This window comes from Oncorhynchus gorbuscha, linkage group LG04 (assembly GCF_021184085.1).
Source record: "Oncorhynchus gorbuscha isolate QuinsamMale2020 ecotype Even-year linkage group LG04, OgorEven_v1.0, whole genome shotgun sequence".
NCBI classification, from domain to species: domain Eukaryota; kingdom Metazoa; phylum Chordata; class Actinopteri; order Salmoniformes; family Salmonidae; genus Oncorhynchus; species Oncorhynchus gorbuscha.
Genome location: NC_060176.1, coordinates 68,108,876 through 68,128,584, shown reverse-complemented (window position 1 = coordinate 68,128,584; position 19,709 = coordinate 68,108,876). Strand labels below are relative to the sequence as shown.

Below are 19,709 nucleotides of genomic sequence, written 5' to 3'. Positions count from 1 at the left end.
AGAGGGGGGGGGGGGGCAGGAGAATCTCAATACCGCCAGCAGGTGGTCCCTGTGAGAACCAGCAGGAGACATTAACAGAGAAGAGGATATCCCAATGGCCTCATTCATACAAATCTGAAGTTAGAATTTCCACTGTAGTTTGAGCACAGCAGTGAGTCCTTTGATTTGACATTCAGCTTCTAGGCCCTACTTACTGGACAGATCAGTAGAACCACTACTCAATGGTATTTGCCCAACCCCTGAATGTATTTTTTTTGTCAAATTCTCATGCAGCACCGCAGTCTGAACAAAAAGAAAAGCAAGGGTTAATCATCGTTTCATCCATTGTGTTTACTATCCTGCCCTACCTACCCTACCCAGAGCTTCCCTACCTTGCCTTGCCCTAACCCACCCTACCATGCCCTATCCTACCTCCCCCTACCCTACTCTATCATTCCCTACCTGCCCTACCTATCCCTACCCTGCCTTCCTCATGTCACCCTACCCTGCCCTACCTTACCTGCCCTACCCCTCCTCGCCTTAATCTACCTTGCCATAATCTACCTTGCCCTACTCTACCACGCCTTATCCTGCCACACCTCACCCTACTCTTCCCTACCTCATCCTGTCCTACCTCACTCTACCCTACCTACCTCACCCTACCCTGCCTACCCTACCTCGCCTTATCCTGCCCCTCCCTACTTCACCCTACCCAGCCCTATCCTACCTCACCCTACTCTATCAATCCCTACCTCACTGTGTACTACCTACCCTACCCTTCCCTACCTCGCCCCACCCACCCCACCGTACCCTGCCCTACCCTACCCTTTCTACCATACCCTGCCTACCTCACCCTTCCCTTTTTCCTACCTCACCCTACCCTGCCTTACCCTACCTCACCCTACCCTGCCCCTCCCTACCTTACCCTGCCATGCCCTAACCCACCCTTCCCAGCCCTAACTCACCCTACCCTGCCTTACCCTACCCTGCCCCTCCCTACCTTACCCTGCCATGCCCTACCCCACCCTTCCCAGCCCTAACTCACCCTACCCTGCCTTACCATACTCTGCCCTCCCTACCTTATCCTACCCTGCCTGACCCTACCCTATCCTACCTCTCCCTACTCTATCATTCCCCTACCTGCAATATCTTGCCTTCCTTGTGTTACCCTACCACGCCCTACCCTGCCTCCCTCGCCTTACACTACTTCACTCTGCCCTGCCTCGCCCTACCTACCCTGTCCTTCCCTTCCTCAACCTGCTCTATCTACCTCACTCCACCCTACCTCGCTCTACCCTACCTACCCTACCTTCCTCGCCCTATACCATGCCATACCCTTCCCTGCCTTGCCCTACCTTGCCAGTCCTTATAACTACCTCACCCTGCCCTTCTCTATCTTACCTGCCCTACCTCACCCTTCCCTGTCCTACCCTACCCTACCCTGTCCAACCCTACCTCGCCCTGTCCTACCTTACCCTACCGCAACCTTCCCTGTCCTAGTTTGCCCTTCCATTGTCCTACCCCACCCCACCCTGACCTACCTACTTTTGCCCTACATGCCCTACCTAACCATAACCTACCTCACCAGACTGTGTCCCACTCTACCTCACCCTATCCTACCCTTCCTCACCCTATTCTACCCTACCTCACCCAGAGGTTCTCTGTAGGAGAGCCAGGGTCTGCTGAATCATCAAACACCTCTCTCTCCTCCAGCTCTGTCAAGCACAATCAATAATTCGCATTCCAGTCTCTCTGCAAATGTCATAGGAAGGGAAAGCCTATGAATAGAGATCCCAGATTCCCCACAAATTACAGCAGGAAAGGAGTAATGCCTCCCAAGAGACTGGCATAATTGGAAGTGATGATTTATTTACCAGAAGCAGAAACGTTTGGGTCTTTTGAAGAACTGATTTGCTTGAAGGTACCGTTTTAGAAATGGGAGTCTTGACTGAAACCAGTAAAATCCAACCTCAAGTCAGCTCAACATCGAGAGGTGAGGCTATGTTCAATATCTGTAATGTGATGTCATGAATGATTTCCTCCTTGTGTGCATTTTACTTGTCAGTAGCTAGGTTTACATCCAATTGGCGACAGATTTTCACGCGAAGATTGTATATTTGGAATAAAAACAATATGAGCATTTTCCCACCAGACATGTTTCCATCAAACTGACTTGTTGCAGATAAAAGGATGTGCGTGATGACGTAGTGCATATAAACATAACTTTTGCAGCTTAATTCTCAAGTACCAAATAAAGAAATATTATTTAAATGGATTTTCATCTTATTTCAACTGATAGTTTTGCCACAAATGTTTGCATTTTATAGCGAATGTTCCCATTCTGGTCTTGGCACGTGCGCTCTTGCCAGCAGCTCACAGATACAGTGCGGCTATAGATTATTATGGAAAAGATGTATTTGTCAAACGGCAGCAAGCATCGATCATGTCACCATGTTTGTTGGAAAGGAACATCAAGCTCATCACCTTGTACTTCCAACACCCTGTGAAGACAATGTATTTATTAAATCTGTAGCCTAATAAACGGCATGCTTAACAAAAGAGCTTTCCCAAACGAGTCTAAAGGGAGGACCACACACCATATCATCGCGTCCCTCCAAGTTTACTTCGATATGATTGTCATTATATAAATATTTGAGCATAAAGGCTTTTCCACTGCCATTTCTCGCATAATTAATTGCACTGATACAAAAAGATCCCACATTGTCTCGAGTATTTTGGGTTGGTCGACATTTTGGAAAGTTTACCTGCAGGCCTGTCGTGGATTTTTTTGATCCAACATGTAATTTACTCGAATAAAAAGATTGGATGGAAACCTGGTTAGTGTCACAGATTTCTTGGATGCATTAAAGAGTTCCTCTGTTTGCATGGGAGCTCATGTGATTCAATTGGGGATCGGTGTAGCCTAATGCGGATGGCACAAATATAATGTAGACTGTAAAATGATAAGGAGTAATAACTAAATACATTTTGGGAGAATTTACCCATGGTTGCTCTAGAAGGAAATTGCCTCGTTTTTTTATGAGCAGTGCTTGTACAATATTGCAGATGGATATTTTCATGTTGTTCCTTGAAGCAGACTAGCGTCGACAATTCTTCCATTTCACAAATGTATGCACAGGGCAGCTGCATTAGCTATGGAGTGATGTCTGTAAACTGTTAATTTGTTTGGTGTGTGAAACAGTGGGAACTGAAGTGTGAGACCGATCCTTGTGAAAAACTGTTATTGGATGTATTTATCACAATGTCTGGTGATTGTCTTTTATCCTTAATGCCCAAAGCCTCGCGTTCCTCCTTTGTTGCTTTCCACCCACGATCTTCTTAAATGGCTGCAAAAAGACTATAGTCCAACCATTTGCTCAAATAGTAATTAAGGAAATGCATTAATTGTACAGGGAAGAAGCCTTGTTTAATGTTTAACATTGCAGCACCATCATTATCACCGCACATGGTTGTGGCTGAGGCTGTATCTTGTTTTGTACCCCTCACAACCACAGGAGACGCAGACGGGTCTAGGTTTTAGAATAATCCAACTCTTGTTGATCTCTAATCTCTACAGCCTATCAAATGCACATTCTCAGTTTTCCTCTCTCACCTTGCGGCCGCTCAAATCCTGTCATTTTATGTGGAATACTGTTTCCATGGCAACAGGGATTTAGGGGAGTCGCACATCAACGCGGCTGCTTCTGCTGTGTGTGCACAGCGAGCAGATGTGCAGGAGAGATCCACACGACAATTCACAGCTCTCTCCGAATGCCACGGACGAGAGGAGACTGGGGGAGAGAGAGAGGAAGAGCTCAATCAATAGCATTTCCTCTTGTTGCTCCACCGTTTATTTTGTGTTTTATCTAAATGAAATGGGTCTGTGAGTGAATTTTCTCCCTTTGGTCTCTCTCCTCCCCCTGGGCCACGGCGACGCCCCTCTCTCCCTGTCCAGGGCTTCCTGAGCCGCCGACTAAAGGGCTCCATCAAACGCACCAAAAGCCAACCCAAGCTGGACCGCAACAGCAGCTTCAGAAACATCCTGCCGGGCTTCAAGACCACAGACAATGACAGGTGAGATGCTATTTATCAACCCCCTCCACACACCTACACACACACACCACAACACCTACACACACACACACACAGAACTGTACACACACAAACACATATTTCATTCTACAAACAAACACACTCATATCCACACATTCTTCACCAGGCTATTAATGTGCACTGGCTATCTTCCATTCACTAACCACTCTATGGTGTCAAGGTCAGTCAATTCTCACAGGAAAAATAAGCTTTGTATTGTACAATGGGCTAATCCACATACTGTACAGTGTGATGTCCTCCCCAACCTTCATATTGTGGGGCTGTGACACCTCACTGGTCGGTGGAATGACACTGTCAGTAGCGTGGCTGCAGTGCTTTACGTGGTTCATGCAGTGCTTGACGTGGTTCTTAACCTGCACACACAGTACAGGCTCTTGTTGAGGTGGTAGGAATTGGCTGAGCTGTGCTGCGCTGTGCTGTCTGGAGATTTCATCCCTCATTACACCTGCCCATTAGCCTAGGTTTGGAGGAAGAGGAAAACTTTCTCATGGCAACCACAAGGCACTGGAGCATGATAGTGGCAATGCTTGTGTGAGTAGCTATCCTGGAGTATGATGCAGTGGACCGTACATGCTTGAATACGGTTTGTTACTTTTGAGGGTGTGTTTGTTTGTGTGGATATGTTTGGAACTGGCATCCAAGCTCCTGGCTCTAGTAGTGTAGACCAGTGTTTACTGTACCATCAACCGAATTTTGGTCTGCCCGGAGTACCCCTAAAGTACACACTCGTGCATTTTACTAGTAAGCCTAAAGTGTCATGAATCTTGTCAAGTACCCTCTGTGGATAGGCCAAGTACCCCCAGGGGTCCTAGTACCCCTGGTTGGGAACAACAACTGGTGTAGACAAACAGACTGGGCGGGTGTCGTCAACACCAGTCACTGACAGGTCCACTCCACTCAATGAGCTCACACAACCCACTGAGTGAACGTTATAAATGGCCATGCAGCAGAGTGGTGCCACCTCCACTACACACTGTCATGTTTTGTTTCTATAGTGGCATGGACTCAAGTAGAGGTTGATGTAGCCTATATGCTATATCTGTTCTAATGGGGATTTGATTTAGTTTCTGAACATGAACATGTACCCTAACAACCATTTCATTATCAAGACTGTATGAGGAGCCAATGTGGGCTTGTTCCTTATTCCATAGCTGTACATTATGTTGTGACATTGTCATTTGTATGGACCTCCTTTGTCTTTTTGGCATTGGTTTTGCTAACCCGGGACGCCTTTGCCTCGAAAGACTGAACTGAGAGAACCCCCCTCCCCCAGTGCTGTAGTGTTTCTGTGGTCCTTTCCGTCGCCTGGTTAGCCATTGGAAGGATTTCCAGGTCATCTTTTAGTTCCAGCTCAGGGCAGTACTGTACAGTACAGGCAGTGGCCTACTTAATTACAGTGGCACACAGCTCTGTAACAGAGAGACACACTAATACCAAGAGACATGGGACCCTCGGGCCAGCCTGTGTCGCAAGCCTTCTCAGCTTCGTGTGTGTGTGTACTAGTGTCTTTGTTTGGTTTTTATTTAAAGCTTCAATATGTAACTTTTGGGGCGATCCGTCCAAATTCACATTGAAATGTTTGTTTATAGATCTGTCATTCTCATTGAAAGCAAGTCTAGGATGTGGTAGATATCTTATATGTGTGCTATGTCTATGCTTCCATTGCTTAAGTTTAGTTTTTGCGTCTTTCACTTTCGGCTTTGTACACCAGCTTCGAACAGCTGAAAATACAATATTCTTGTTTATGGAAAATATATTTCAGAGGTTTAGATGGTATAATGATTCTCTACTCCCATCAAACTCAACTCTGGACCTCGAAGCCACTTCCACTGCATTTTTTCATTGTTCCCCTCTCATCAGGGACTGATTTAGACCCGCGACACCAGGTGTGTGAAATTAATTATAAGGCAGAACACAATACCAGCAGGCTCCGGACTTTGTAGGGTAAGAGTTGAGTACCCTTGCTCTACACTATCCTTGCTAGTTTTGTCACATAAACTAAAATTTAACAAACCATTTGAATTTTAGCAACCAGGAAATAGACTGGTGCCTTTTTTTGATGGCAAGCTGCTGTCTTCGTTTTAGAGCCTGATACCAATATTGTTTTTCTCTTGACTATAGTCACGAATTCGGACTGATACTGTACTGTATGTACTATATTGCAATTGGCCGTGTTGAGCTAGTGATTACTCAGTGTGACTGGCTGACTGGCTCAATGGCTGACTGGCTCAATGACTGACTGGCTCAATGGCTGACTGGCTGGCTGGCTGGCTGGCTGGCTCAATGACTGACTTATTTACATTTACATTTAAGTCATTTAGCAGACGCTCTTATCCAGAGCGACTTACAAATTGGTGCATTCACCTTATGACATCCAGTGGAACAACCACTTTACAAAAGTGCATCTAAATATTTTAAGGGGGGGGGGGGGTGAGAAGGATTACTTTATCCTATCCTAGGTATTCCTTAAAGAGGTGGGGTTTCAGGTGTCTCCGGAAGGTGGTGATTGACTCCGCTGTCCTGGCGTCGTGAGGGAGTTTGTTCCACCATTGGGGAGCCAGAGCAGCGAACAGTTTTGACTGAGCTGAGCGGGAACTGTACTTCCTCAGTGGTAGGGAGGCGAGCAGGCCAGAGGTGGATGAACGCAGTGCCCTTATTTGGGTGTAGGGCCTGATCAGAGCCTGGAGGTACTGAGGTGCCGTTCCCCTCACAGCTCCGTAGGCAAGCACCATGGTCTTGTAGCGGATGCGAGCTTCAACTGGAAGCCAGTGGAGAGAGCGGAGGAGCGGGGTGACGTGAGAGAACTTGGGAAGGTTGAACACTAGACGGGCTGCGGCGTTCTGGATGAGTTGTAGGGGTTTAATGGCACAGGCACTTATCAGCTGGCTCAATGACTGCCTGGCTGGCTCAATGACTGCCTGGCTGGCTCAATGACTCAATGACTGGCTGGCTCAATGGCTGACTGACTGGCTGGCTCAATGACAAGCTTGATGGCTGGCTCAATGACTGACTGACTGGCTGGCTCAATGACTGGCTGGCTCAATGACTGACTGGCTGGCTGGCTCAATGACTGACTCAGCGGCTGGCTCAATGACTGACTGACTGGCAGGCTCAATGACTGGCTGGCTGGCTAGCTGGCTCAATGACTGACTGGCTGGCTCAATGACTGGTTGGCTGGCTCAATGACTGGCTGGCTGACTGACTGGCTGGCTGGCTCAATGACTGGCTGGCTGGCTTAATGACTGACTGGCTGGCTGGCTCAATGACTGACTGGCTGGCTGGCTCAATGACTGACTGGCTGGCTGGCTCAATGACTGGTTGGCTGGCTCAATGACTGGCTGGCTGACTGACTGGCTGGCTCATGACTGACTGGCTGGCTGGCTCAATGACTGGCTGGCTGACTGGCTGGCTGGCTTAATGACTGACTGGCTGGCTGGCTCAATGACTGACTGGCTGGCTGGCTCAATGACTGACTGGCTGGCTGGCTCAATGAGTGACTGGCTCGATGACAGACTGGCTGGCTGGCTCAATGACTGGCTGGCTCAATGACTGACTGGCTGGCTGGCTCAATGACTGACTGGCTGGCCGGCTTACTGACTGACTGGCTGGCTGGCTCAATGACTGACTGGCTCGATGACTGACTGGCTGGCTGGCTCAATGACTGACTGGCTGGCTGGCTGGCTCAATGACTGACTGGCTCGATGACAGACTGGCTGGCTGGCTCAATGACTGACTGGCTGACTGGATGGCTGGCTTAATGACTGGCTGGCTGGCTCAATGACTGACTGGCTCGATGACTGACTGGCTGGCTGGCTCAATGACTGACTGGCTGGCCGGCTTACTGACTGACTGGCTGGCTGGCTCAATGACTGACTGGCTCGATGACTGACTGGCTGGCTGGCTCAATGACTGACTGGCTGGCCGGCTTACTGACTGACTGGCTGGCTGGCTCAATGACTGACTGGCTCGATGACTGACTGGCTGGCTGGCTCAATGACTGACTGGCTGGCTGGCTCAATGACTGACTGGCTCGATGACAGACTGGCTGGCTGGCTCAATGACTGGCTGGCTCAATGACTGACTGGCTTAATGACTGGCTGGCTGGCTCAATGACTGACTGGCTCGATGACTGACTGGCTGGCTGGCTCAATGACTGACTGGCTGGCTGGCTCAATGACTGACTGGCTCGATGACAGACTGGCTGGCTGGCTCAATGACTGGCTGACTGGCTGGCTCAATGACTGACTGACTGGCTGGCCTGCTCAATGGCTGACTGGCTTGCTGGCTCAATGGCTGGCCTCCTGGCTGGCTGGCTCAATAGCTGATTGGCTTAATGACTGATTGGCTGGCTGGCTCAATGACTGACTGACTGGCTGGCTGGCTGGCTCAATGACTGACTAGCTTGCTGGCTGAATGGCTGGCCTCCTGGCTGGCTGACTCAATGCGAACTCAGGCTGTCTGGCTGGCTGGCTCAATTGCTGGCTGGCTGGCTGGCTCAATGACTGACTGGCTGTTTCAATGACTGACTTACTGACTGGCTGTCTCAATGACTGACTTACTGGCTGTCTCAATGACTTACTGGCTGTCTCAATGACTGGCTGGCTGTCTCAATGACTGACTGGCTGTCTCAATGACATACCAGTGGAGGAGGAGCGCAAGGTGTTGTGCGCGTATTCGGCCCAAACAATGAAGGACGACCATGTGGACGGGTTGTTACGAGTCATACATCGGAGGGTGGTTTCCAGCTCTTGATTCATCCTCTCTGTTTGGCCGTTGGACTCCGGATGGTACCCTGAAGATAGACTGGCAGAAGCCCCCATGAGTTGGCAGAAGGCCTTCCAAAACCTAGAGGCGAACTGGGGACCTCTGTCAGAAACCATATCTTGAGGAATGCCGAAGACTCGGAACACATGATTAATTACCAACTCAGCCGTTTCCTTGGCAGAAGGTAACTTAGTCAGAGGGACGAACCTGGCCGCCTTTGAAAACCTGTCGATTATGACTAGGATAGTAGTATTGCCATGGGATGGAGGAAGGACAGTAATAATGTCCAACGAGATATGGGACCAGGGTCTGTGGGGAACAGGTAAAGGGTGAAGGAGTCCTTGCGGGCGGAGGTGAGAAGATTTGCCCTGGCAGCACACGGGGCAAGCATTGACGAAAGTGGCAACGTCTTCTCTTATGGTAGGCCACCAGAACTTACGCTGGATGAACTCCAAGGTGCGACCTACACCCGGGTGACAGGTGAGGTGAGAGGAGTGCCCCCACAGAAGGACCTGAATCCTCACTGCCTTGGGGACAAACAACCGATTGGCAGGACCTCCTTTTGGGTCCGGTTCAATAGCTTGAGCTCGTCTCACGGTATCCTCAACTTGCCACGAGATCGGAGCCACGGTCTTAGCAGCAGGAAGGACAGGCATGTCCGTGTCATCTCGAATGGCAGGAGCATAGACTCGGGACAGGGCATCCGGTTTGAGATTCTTCGACCCGGGCCGATAGGTGAGGATAAACTGGAATCGATTGAAGAAAAGAGACCATCTAGCTTGTCTAGAGTTCAACCGCTTCGCCTGCTGGATATACTCCAGATTTTTGTGGTCCGTAAGCACTTGAAACGGGTGAGAAGCCCCCTCGAGCCAGGTCTCCATTCCTTCAATGCCATCTTAACCGCTAGGAGTTCACGATCCCCCACATCGTAGTTCCTCTCAGCCGGGGTAAGCCTGTGTGAGAAGAAAGCGCACGGATGAAGCTTCTTGTCTTCACCCCTCTGAGACAGGACAGCTCCAACACCAACCTCTGAGGCGTCTACCTCCACCACAAACGGTTCATCCGTAGTCGGTAGTATCAGGATGGGAGCAGAGAGGACGCGCTGCATGAGTCCTTGGAAGGCCGTCTCAGCTTCTCTTCCCCACAAAAACCTTGCATTGCCACCCTTGGTTAAAGCTGAGAGAGGGGCTGCCACCAAGCTGAAGTTCTTGATGAACTTGCGGTAAAAGTTTGTGAAGCCCAGGAAACGCTGAACTTCCTTAACGGATTTGGGGGTGGGCCAATCCGCTACCGCCCCTACCTTCCTGGGGTCCATTTGGACTCGACCGGGTTCCACTACAAATCCCAGGAATTGTACTCGGGATGAATGGAATTCACATTTTTCCAGCTTAACGTACAGATGGCTATCTAGGAGGCGTTTGAGTACTTGTCTGACATGCTTTGTGTGTTCTTGAAGAGAGCTCCAAAAGATGAGGATGTCATCCAAGTAAACGAACACAAATATGCTTCCTGGAGCAGCTCGAAGGCTGTGGCCATAAGGGGTAGCGGGTAACGGTTACGGACGGTTATGGCATTGAGTCCCCGGTAGTCGATGCAAGGACGTAATCCACCGCTGCGCCGACCTTGGTGGAGAGTCAGGAGCTGTTTGGCTGAGTCAGGACCACTGCTTGGGCCTTGAAACACTCGTTTGAATTCCTCAGCAAAGGCAGAGTAGCTGGCACAGCAGGAACTATGGGCATCCCACACAGCAGTAGCCCAGGCCAGGGCTTTTTCCGACAGCAGGGTGATGATATATGCGATCTTAGACCGGTCGGTGGGGAACGACGAGGGTTGCAGCTCGAAGGAGAGAGAACATTGGGTGAGAAACCCTTTACAAGCACTTGGATCACCTGAGAACCGTTGGGGAGGTGGAAGACGAGGTTCAGCCAGAGGGTTAACTGCCATGGGTACGTGAATCTGAGGTACTGGGACGGGAACTGTTGCCGGGGTAAGTCGATCAGATCTGCTTTATGGAAGTCAGCATCTCCAACAGAAGATGAGAATGTCTAGCCATTAAGGCCTCTTGCTGAACCAGGGTGGCTTTGTGGCACTGGACAGTCTCCTGGTGGTGGGACAGCATGGCAACAAGGTCCTGGGAACTGGCTGCCTCTGGGTGCATTTTTGGCTCTGTGTTTCTGTCAGGACCCGGTTACGAACCCGGGTCTCCGGAGTGAGAAACAGTCACTTAACCAACTGAGCCACGAATAGTCGGCAGAACCCAGAAGATGAGGCAGACACAGCAGTACTTGAGACGGTGTATTTAATGAAGTAAAAAATGAAGTTCTTCAGGAAAACATGTAACTCCACAACCTCAAAAGGAATCCTACAAGAACAAAGGTAATCCTCCAAGACAAAAAAGGTAAATCCACAAGGTGGAAGGTAAAGCACAAAAAGCCTCAAAAGATACTCAAAAAAACAAACAAACAAGAACAAAAAAACAGAATTCCACAAGAGAGTCCACCGGGATCAACAAGAGTTCTCAGAGTACTAGGGCTGGGTGCTAACATACAAACACAGAGCAAAGAACAGAGGAAAACAAAGGGTTTAAATACAATCAGGGGAAACGAGGCACAGGTGCAAATAATAATGGGGATCAAGGGAAAACAAAAAGGTCAAAAGGCACAATGGGGGCATCTAGTGACCAAAAACCGGAACAACCCTGGCCAAATCCTGACAGATGTGGTGCATAATAAAGACAGGATGAGGATTTGGCCTCGCTGTCAGAACGATATTTGCCACTTTTTGAGTTTCGGAGATTTGTGCTTAATTTGATAACTGGCATGTCGAATTTCATTCTGGAAGGTGAGGGAATTCCTCTTGTAGGATAGCCTATTATTAAAGTCAAAATCTGTATGCTTTCCTGGTTTTCAATGGTCATTTAAATGAGTGATATACGGCATTTACCTATTGATTCTTGAATAATACAACTTAGAAATGCCTCATGACTGAATCCATACACTTCCATTAGGGTCTACAATACATTTTGTTGTCTAATCACAAACTTATTGTCACGCCTTGGTCATTGTATTTTGTGTTTTTGTTATATGTTTGGGTAGGCCAGGGTGTGACATGGGTTTATATGTTGTGTTTCGTATTGGGGTTTGTATTATTTGGGATCGCGGCTGATTAGGGGTGTGGTATAGGCTTGGCTGCCTGAGGCGATTCTCAATTAGAGTCAGGTGCTTATCGTTGTCTCTGATTGGGAACCGTATTTAGGCAGCCTGAGTTCGCTTTGTATTTCGTGGGTGTTTGTTCCTGTCTCTGTGTTGTAGTCACCAGATAGGCTGTAATTAGTTTCACGTTCCATTCTGTTGTTTTTGTATTTAGTATTGAGTTATTTCATGTACCGCGATTCTTTCATTAAAGGCATGAGTAACCTACACGCTGCATTTCGGTCCGACTCTCTTCTTTCAACAGACGAACGACATTACACTTATGTCATATCTCCCTTCTATCTTTAATTTCAAATGTGATTGATTTATTCTGATAAAGGTTATTTCATGAGTCTGTATAAAAGCTTACTAGCCTGTGATTTGAGAGTGAATAATAAGGTATGCCCTTTTACTCAGTCTGGTGCATCTGTTATCAAACATATTTGTCTCAAATACAATTTCAGCTGGAAGAGCTTGAGGCTTACCATGCAATCATCAGCTAACAATTTCTTATTGGTCAGTTTTTAACCTACACAAAACAACATTCCAAAAATAAGCAACATTCACAGATATGCAAAAATCTTTGTGGAATCTATTCTGTCAATACAGTATGTTACCTTTATATAGGGCATTTTATTTTCAGAGAGATTGATAAGACTTGCAAGAGCCTTCATTCAGAGAAAAAAAAACACTCTTAAGGAAAATAACCCATTGTATCCCTACTGTCTAGACCAATGCTTTTCTCCACACCCACTCACTGTTGAAGCTATAAAAAACACCTAGCAGGGCCAGTCTTTTTCCAAATGTCAGGTCAAATTCCACATTTGAACTTTTACAGCAAATGTATTGTATTTGATAGCTACTGTACTTATAACATACAGCTGGCTTGTATACAGACCGTACGTTTGGTCCTTGTATAAGAGTATTTGATTTTGAACTGGCTCTTTCCGAGACCATCCGCCAAATGTTCCTGGCATCATGACTGTGCTCAATGGGCTTGGAGCAGAGCAACTTAATATTGCAGGCCTATACGGTAACTGCTGTCAGGAGCAGGAAGAAGGTGGGGTGGGGAGCTACTGCTTGACAGAGGCTGTCATCATGTCATGTCTCTGTTCCTTTTCAACACTGTCTGACATGGGAAATGACTCTGAGATCTTCTCACTGACAGACTGCATGTTAATGCAGCCCGCTCTATTCCTATCAGGCTCTGAGCCTTCCAGGGCCAGCAGCAAACACCATGCCAGGAGGAGACGGCATTGTTGATTGATTACACTGGTGGTGCTGTACCAGGTTTCCGATCAGTGTTATGTCTTGACATTAAGCACACGTTTGTTGAGAATCAAATCCCAATGACTGCAGAGAAACAGGATTCTGTCTGCCGCAAGACAGATTTTTGTCAATCCCACTAGCCCAGAAATGTCACGCTGAGCTACGTGAGATGACATCATAATGGGTGCAAGTGTTGTGTTGATGATGATGTTGTTGATGCTGAAGGTTACAGGTCAAGACAGTTGTAGTGGTGATGTTGTTGATGCTGAAGGTTACAGTATATGCTGATGCAGAACTACCAGAGGCCACTGTCTTGACTGAGCAGTGATCTGACCAGCCAATGGAAGTGGTAAGCTATAATGCTTACGGCAGTGAATCCCACTCATCGGCACAAAGCCCCTGTCTTGTTACTTTGGATTTATTTGATTTAAATGAGAGCTTAACCCAATCCTTAACCGTTCGGTGTGGTTCGTCGTTTCACACACGCACGCATTCACGCACATACTTATTCGTTCTGTGTGAGTATGTAGTCCTTACCTGTAATTGGGTAGCTAATCGTTACAGGGCCGTTAAGCAGGAGATGATCACCTTGTTGGACTATCAGTCCTGGTTTTAGGCTGTGATTTCTCCATCTCTCCTATTCTTTACTAAGTGGTCTTTGTTTTTATATGTTTTTACATTATGCCACCTTTAATATAGTACTACTTAGCAACCTATCTATATTAGCCTCTGGAGTACTCTTCGTTTTAATGTGGAAGGTAAGCAGAAAGCCCTTAAGGTACCAGAATTCTGTGGTGACGCGAGCAATGTGTCAGAAACAGTTGTGTGGCTCAAGCTGCGCTCACGTCCATGTAAGACTTCAGAGACACAATCATTTGTGTGAAAGGAGAAAAAAACATATTGTGAAGTCTAGAAAATAAAATTGTCTGAAAATTGCTCACTTATCCGTGGAAAGTGTCAGTTGCCGGGGAAGCAAAGATACCATTTACTTTATGCAGTGTTGTCATAGAAACAATAAAAACCTGACAGTTAACAAGTGTGTATATTGTTAATTGTAGCATTGTGCGTGTGCCTCCAGTGACTGACATTCTTCTCAGAGCTGGCTGTCAATGACTGTCCCTCTTCTGACAGTGTAGGGAAGATCATGGCCACTTATGCTTTACCCTTGTTCTCTACAACTTTAGTGAATGCTGCCTATGAACAAGGCTTCTGAATTCTTCTGAACAGAGCACAGCTCCAAAAGATCTGATTGACCAATTAGCCCAAAGCTGACAGAGCATACCATATGGCCTCTCCCTGTACTGTCGGCACACACCCCCTCACTACTCCCCCGGAGGCAGGTCCCTGTGCAGGGAGCAGGCCGGTCTGTCACAAAGACACCAAGACAAAAGACCGCACGCACACGCACGCACGTACGTACGTACGTACACACACACACACGGCAGCGGGGGGGCAGAGCTACATCACGCCACACAGCCTTATGCTGCGTGCACACAGACACACAGACAGAGAGAAGGAAGGATAGGAGAGGGATAGAGAGAGAGCGCAAGACGGTCGACTCCGAGCAGTCCTCCACCAGCCAGATAGAGGGAGAGAAGGAGAGAGAAAGCAGTTGCCCTTAAAGGAGAGAAGTGGGGGAGGAAATAGGGCAGGCTGTCTCTCAGTGGGGATAGAAGATAGAGTCCAGAGGAGACAGACTGGGAGGGGAGGGAGGGAAGGGGGTGGGAAGAGTGGAGGAGGGAGGGAAGAGAGAGAGAGGGAGGGTAGGAGAGCACAAGGCTAATAGCAGCTAGCAGAAGCCCACTGTGAAAGCTGAATGAGCACCACCACGCTCTCAGTAGAAAATGGAACTCTGAGACGGCTCCCTCATCCTCCCCCACCTCTTCCACGCCCCCGTCCCCCGCTCCGATTGTTTCCGGGGATTCTGATAGAATGCCTGGTGAGTATTCCGCCACATCTAATGGACTGCACTGTCTTCATCTCAGGGTGTTAGGGACGCTTAACAAGCTGCATTTACATATAGGCTTTGTGGGCTCGGCATCTCATTATCTGTCTATAGACATTGAGGGTGTTTCTCATGTTTGGATGCTATGTGGTAGTCTCTGTTTAGAGCTGAGCGATATGGACAAAAATCCATTAATCGACATGAATAAATAGAAGAAGATTATAATTCTTTGTTGTTTTTATCCTTTAAACTACTACTACTACTACTACTACTACTACTACTACTAGTTTGATGGTTGTAGCCTTCAATTGTCCCATTAACAATAACCCATACTAGAAAACGTATTTCAATCCAAACTTTGCATTTCTCTAGCATAGGCTACTTATCATAATGAATGATATCAGCAAAATGCCTGCTATAAGTGATCGGTATGGTCGGTGTCAATCATTTTCAGTTTGTGATCCCAGCTCTATTCTCTGTCATTCTGGTTCTGGTTTTCATTTACAGAGTCATATAATTTACATTTTGAATGATGGCATGTCACATTAAATATTTGCTGCTAGTAGACATCTTCATTTGCTTTTAGCCAGACAGCACAGTGTTCCTTTGTGTCAGAATAGATGCACAACACTGTAGTTCACTCTGTAATGACATCTCAACAATGTTACTTTGAAAGGCATCCACAGATTTGCTGCTATTCTAAAACCTATTGAAATATTCTATAGAGAAGTGGTAATCAGCTCTACCCGTGTGTGTGTGTGTGATGCATAGAGAGTCGTGGGGAGATATTTTCCTCAATCTTAATTCACAAGGAGCTCCATGTTGAGTATCAGGTCGTGTGCATGTGAAGAAGCTGAAACGGGGACCATAGAGGTCTGAATCCAGACCAACACTACCTCCCTTAATGCAGCACAGCTTCTCTGACTGCAAAAGAGAAGAAGGATGTTGGAGAAAATATTAAGGGCTTTAATGATTTCTGCCATGGCATTGTTTTACAGGCCTGTAAAAAAGGCATTGTGATATGCCTGCTGGGGTCTCTGTGCCTGCCGCGCACACACACACGCTAGACAGAGAGGCCAATCTTTTAATGGAAGGATTCTGGAGTCTGAAGTAAAGTGTTGGTGCTCATTAAATCCAAACTCCTGTCACATCCAATTTCTGGAAGCAATCAGACATCTTCTTAGCAGTGGAACAGTTGCCAAAAGGAGGCGAAAACATGTCATCACCCTTCTAAGCCAATGTGATATCATGTCTTCCCAGTCACAGCACTTATTTTAAACACTAAAAGTGTTTAAAGACTTCAGTTTAGTGTGTATTTATTTATTCAAGATTTAAACTGATATGAATTTTAATATTTAGGTTTCATTTATTTGCACCAAATAAAACAATACAGATCAAATTTAAATGAAAATGTAAAAGTGTGCAGGTATGGTTTGGAAGGCCTTCCAGTGCATTCGGAAAGTATTCAGACCACTCCCCTTTTCCACATTTTGCTACGTTACAAGCTTATTCTAAAATGGATTTAAAAAAGAACTAATCCTCAACAATCTACACACAATACCCCGTAATGACAAAGCGAAAACAGGTTTTTAGAAATGTTTGCAAATGTATTAAAAACCAAAAACAGATACTTTATTTACATAAGTTTTCAAAACCTTGGCTATAAGACTAGAAAATTAGCACAGGTGCATCTTGTTTCCATTTATATGTATAATGGAGCCCCATTTGTTGCTGCCAAGGCATCAGCTACTCTTCCTGGGATCCAGCAAAATTATGGCAGTTTATACATTTTTTAAACATTACGATACATTCACAGATTTCAAAACACACTGTGTGCCCTCAGGCCCCTACTCCACCACTACCACATATCTACAGTACTAAATCTATGTGTACGTATAGTGTGTGTGTGTATATGCATGTGTCTGTTCCAATGTTTGTGTTGCTTCACAGTTCTCGCTGTTCCATAAAGTGTTGTTGTTGTTTTTTAAATCAAATTTACTGCTTGCGTCAGTTACTTGATGTGGAATAGAGTTCCATGCAGTCATGGCTCTATGTAGTACTGTGTACCTCGAATAGTCTGTTCTGGACTTGGAGACTGTGAAGAGACCTCTTGTGGCATGTCTTGTGGGGTGTGCATAGGTGTCTGAGCTGTGTGCCAGTAGTTTAGACAGACAGCTGGGTGCATTCAACATGTCAATACCTCTCATAAATAAAAGTAGGGATGAAGTCAATCCCTCCTCCACTTTCCGCCAGGAGAGATTGACATGCATATTATTAATATTAGCTCTCTGTGTACATCCAAGGGCCAGCCGTGCTGCCCTGTTCTAAGCCAATTACAATTTTCCTACGTCCTTTTTGTGGCATTTGACCACACGACTGAACAGTGGTCAAGGTGCGACAAAACTAGGGCCTGTAGGACCTGCCTTGTTGATTGTGTTGTTAAGAAGGCAGAGCATCGTTTTAATATAGACAGACTTCTCCCCATCTTAGCTACTACTGCATCAATATGTTTTGACCATGACAGTTTACAATCTAGTGTTACTCCAAGCAGTTTAGTCATCTCAACTTGCTCAATTTCCACATTATTTATTACAAGATTTAGTTGAGGTTTAGGTTTTAGTGAGAGTTCCAAATACAATGATTTTAGTTTTAGAAATATTTAGGGCTAACTTATTCCTTGCCACCCACTCTGAAACTAACAGTAGCTCTTTGTTGAGGGTAGCAGTCATTTCAGTCACGGTAATAGCTGACGTGTATAGTGTTGAGTCATCCGCATACATAGAAACTCTCGCTTTATTCAGTCAGTGGCATGTCGTTAGTAAAAATTGAAAAAAGCAAGGGGCCTAAACAGCTACCCTGGGGAATTCCTGATTCTAACTGAGTTATATTTGATAGGCTTCCATTAAAGAACACCCTCTGTGTTCTGTTAGACAAGTAACTCCTTATCCACATTATAGCAGGGGGTGTAAAGCCATAACACAAGTTTTCCAGCAGCAGACTATGATCAGTCATTTTATCATTCATTTCTCTCAGCCACTCATCAGTCATTTGTGTAAGTGTTGTGCTTGTTGAGTGTCCTCTATAAGCATGCTGAAATTCTCAATTTCTCAATTTGTTTACTGTGAAATAGCATTGTATCTGGTCAAACACAATTTTTTCCAGAAGTTTACTAAGGGTTGGTAAAAGGCTGATTGGTCGGCTATTTGAGCCAGTAAAGGGGGCTTTACTATTCTTGGGTAGCGGAATGACTTTAGCTTCCCTCCAGGCCTGAGGGCACACACTCTCTAGTAGGTTTATATTTAAGATGTGGCAAATAGGAGTGGCAATATCGTCTGCTATTATCCTCAGTCATTTTCCATCTAGATTGTCACCCCGGTGGCTTGACATTGTTGATAGACAACAATAATTTTTTCACCTCTTCCACCCTGACTTTACGGAATTCAAAAGTACAATTCTCATCTTTCATAAGTTGGTCCAATATACTTGGATGTGTAGTGTCAGCGTTTGTTGCTGGCATGTCATCCCTAAGTTTGCTTATCTTGCCCATGAAGAAGTCATTAAAGTAGTGTGCAATATCAGTGGGCTTTGTGATGAATGAGCCATCTAATTCAATGAATGAAGGAGCCAAGTTGGCTTTTTTCCCCAAAATGTAATTTAAAGTGCCCCAAAGCTTTTTTACTATCATTCTTGATATAATTTATCTTTGTTTCATAGTGTAGTTTCTTTTAATTTTGTTTAATTTAATTCACATGATTTCTTAATTGCACTATGTTTGCCAATCAGTTGGGCTGCCAGACTTAATAGCCATACATTTTGCCTCAAACTATTTTTCAATTCCTCATCAATCCAAGGGGATTTAACAGTTTTTACTGACTGTTAGCACTTGGTGGTCTATAGCATCATCCCACAAGAATGGGCTTTAGGTGAGGCAGATGAATCTGTAGCCATATTACTTCAACATTAGATCATCTCTTAAGCTTTACAAGAATGTGGTTCTGAATGTAGATCGCAACACCGCCTCCGTTGGCATTTCTGTCTTTTCAGTAGAGGTTATAACCATGTATTGCTACCACTGTATCATCAAAGGTATTACCTAAGTGAGTTTCAGATATAGTCAGAATATGAATGTCATCTGTTACAAGCAAATTATTGACTTTATGGACCTTGTATTTTAGGCTACATATGTTAGTATGGGGTCTTTTTAGCAATTGTCTGGGTTGCTTGATTGTTTTTAATGTTTTACTGGGAAGCTTGTCAGAGGTAGACTTCCTCATGTTATTTACATTGGAGATGATAGTGCAGGGTGAGCTGCGTAAAGTGGTCTTCCTACTATTGCACATCGCCTCAGTCCTAACAATGTAACTCTGGTTTATAGGCTCATGATTACTGCTTACAATAACTGTAGGATAAACATATGTATTTGGTGCAATTAGGGGTACATAAATTAA

The 19,709-nt window shown here is 46.0% G+C and overlaps 1 protein-coding gene across 4 annotated transcripts in view; it reads left to right on the top strand.

Moving 5' to 3' along the window:
• LOC124034578 (disabled homolog 2-interacting protein-like) overlaps positions 1-19,709 on the top strand; it is a 132,711-nt gene that overhangs the window by 68,103 nt on the left and 44,899 nt on the right. For 3 of the 4 annotated variants that reach the window (XM_046347958.1, XM_046347957.1, XM_046347959.1), the window contains one exon: positions 3,935-4,053. In XM_046347958.1, the coding sequence (XP_046203914.1) occupies positions 3,935-4,053 (119 nt within the window). Of the gene's footprint in view, positions 1-3,934; positions 4,054-15,078; positions 15,256-19,709 lie in introns of those variants that run through there. The other variant, XM_046347960.1, reaches the window with a different exon arrangement.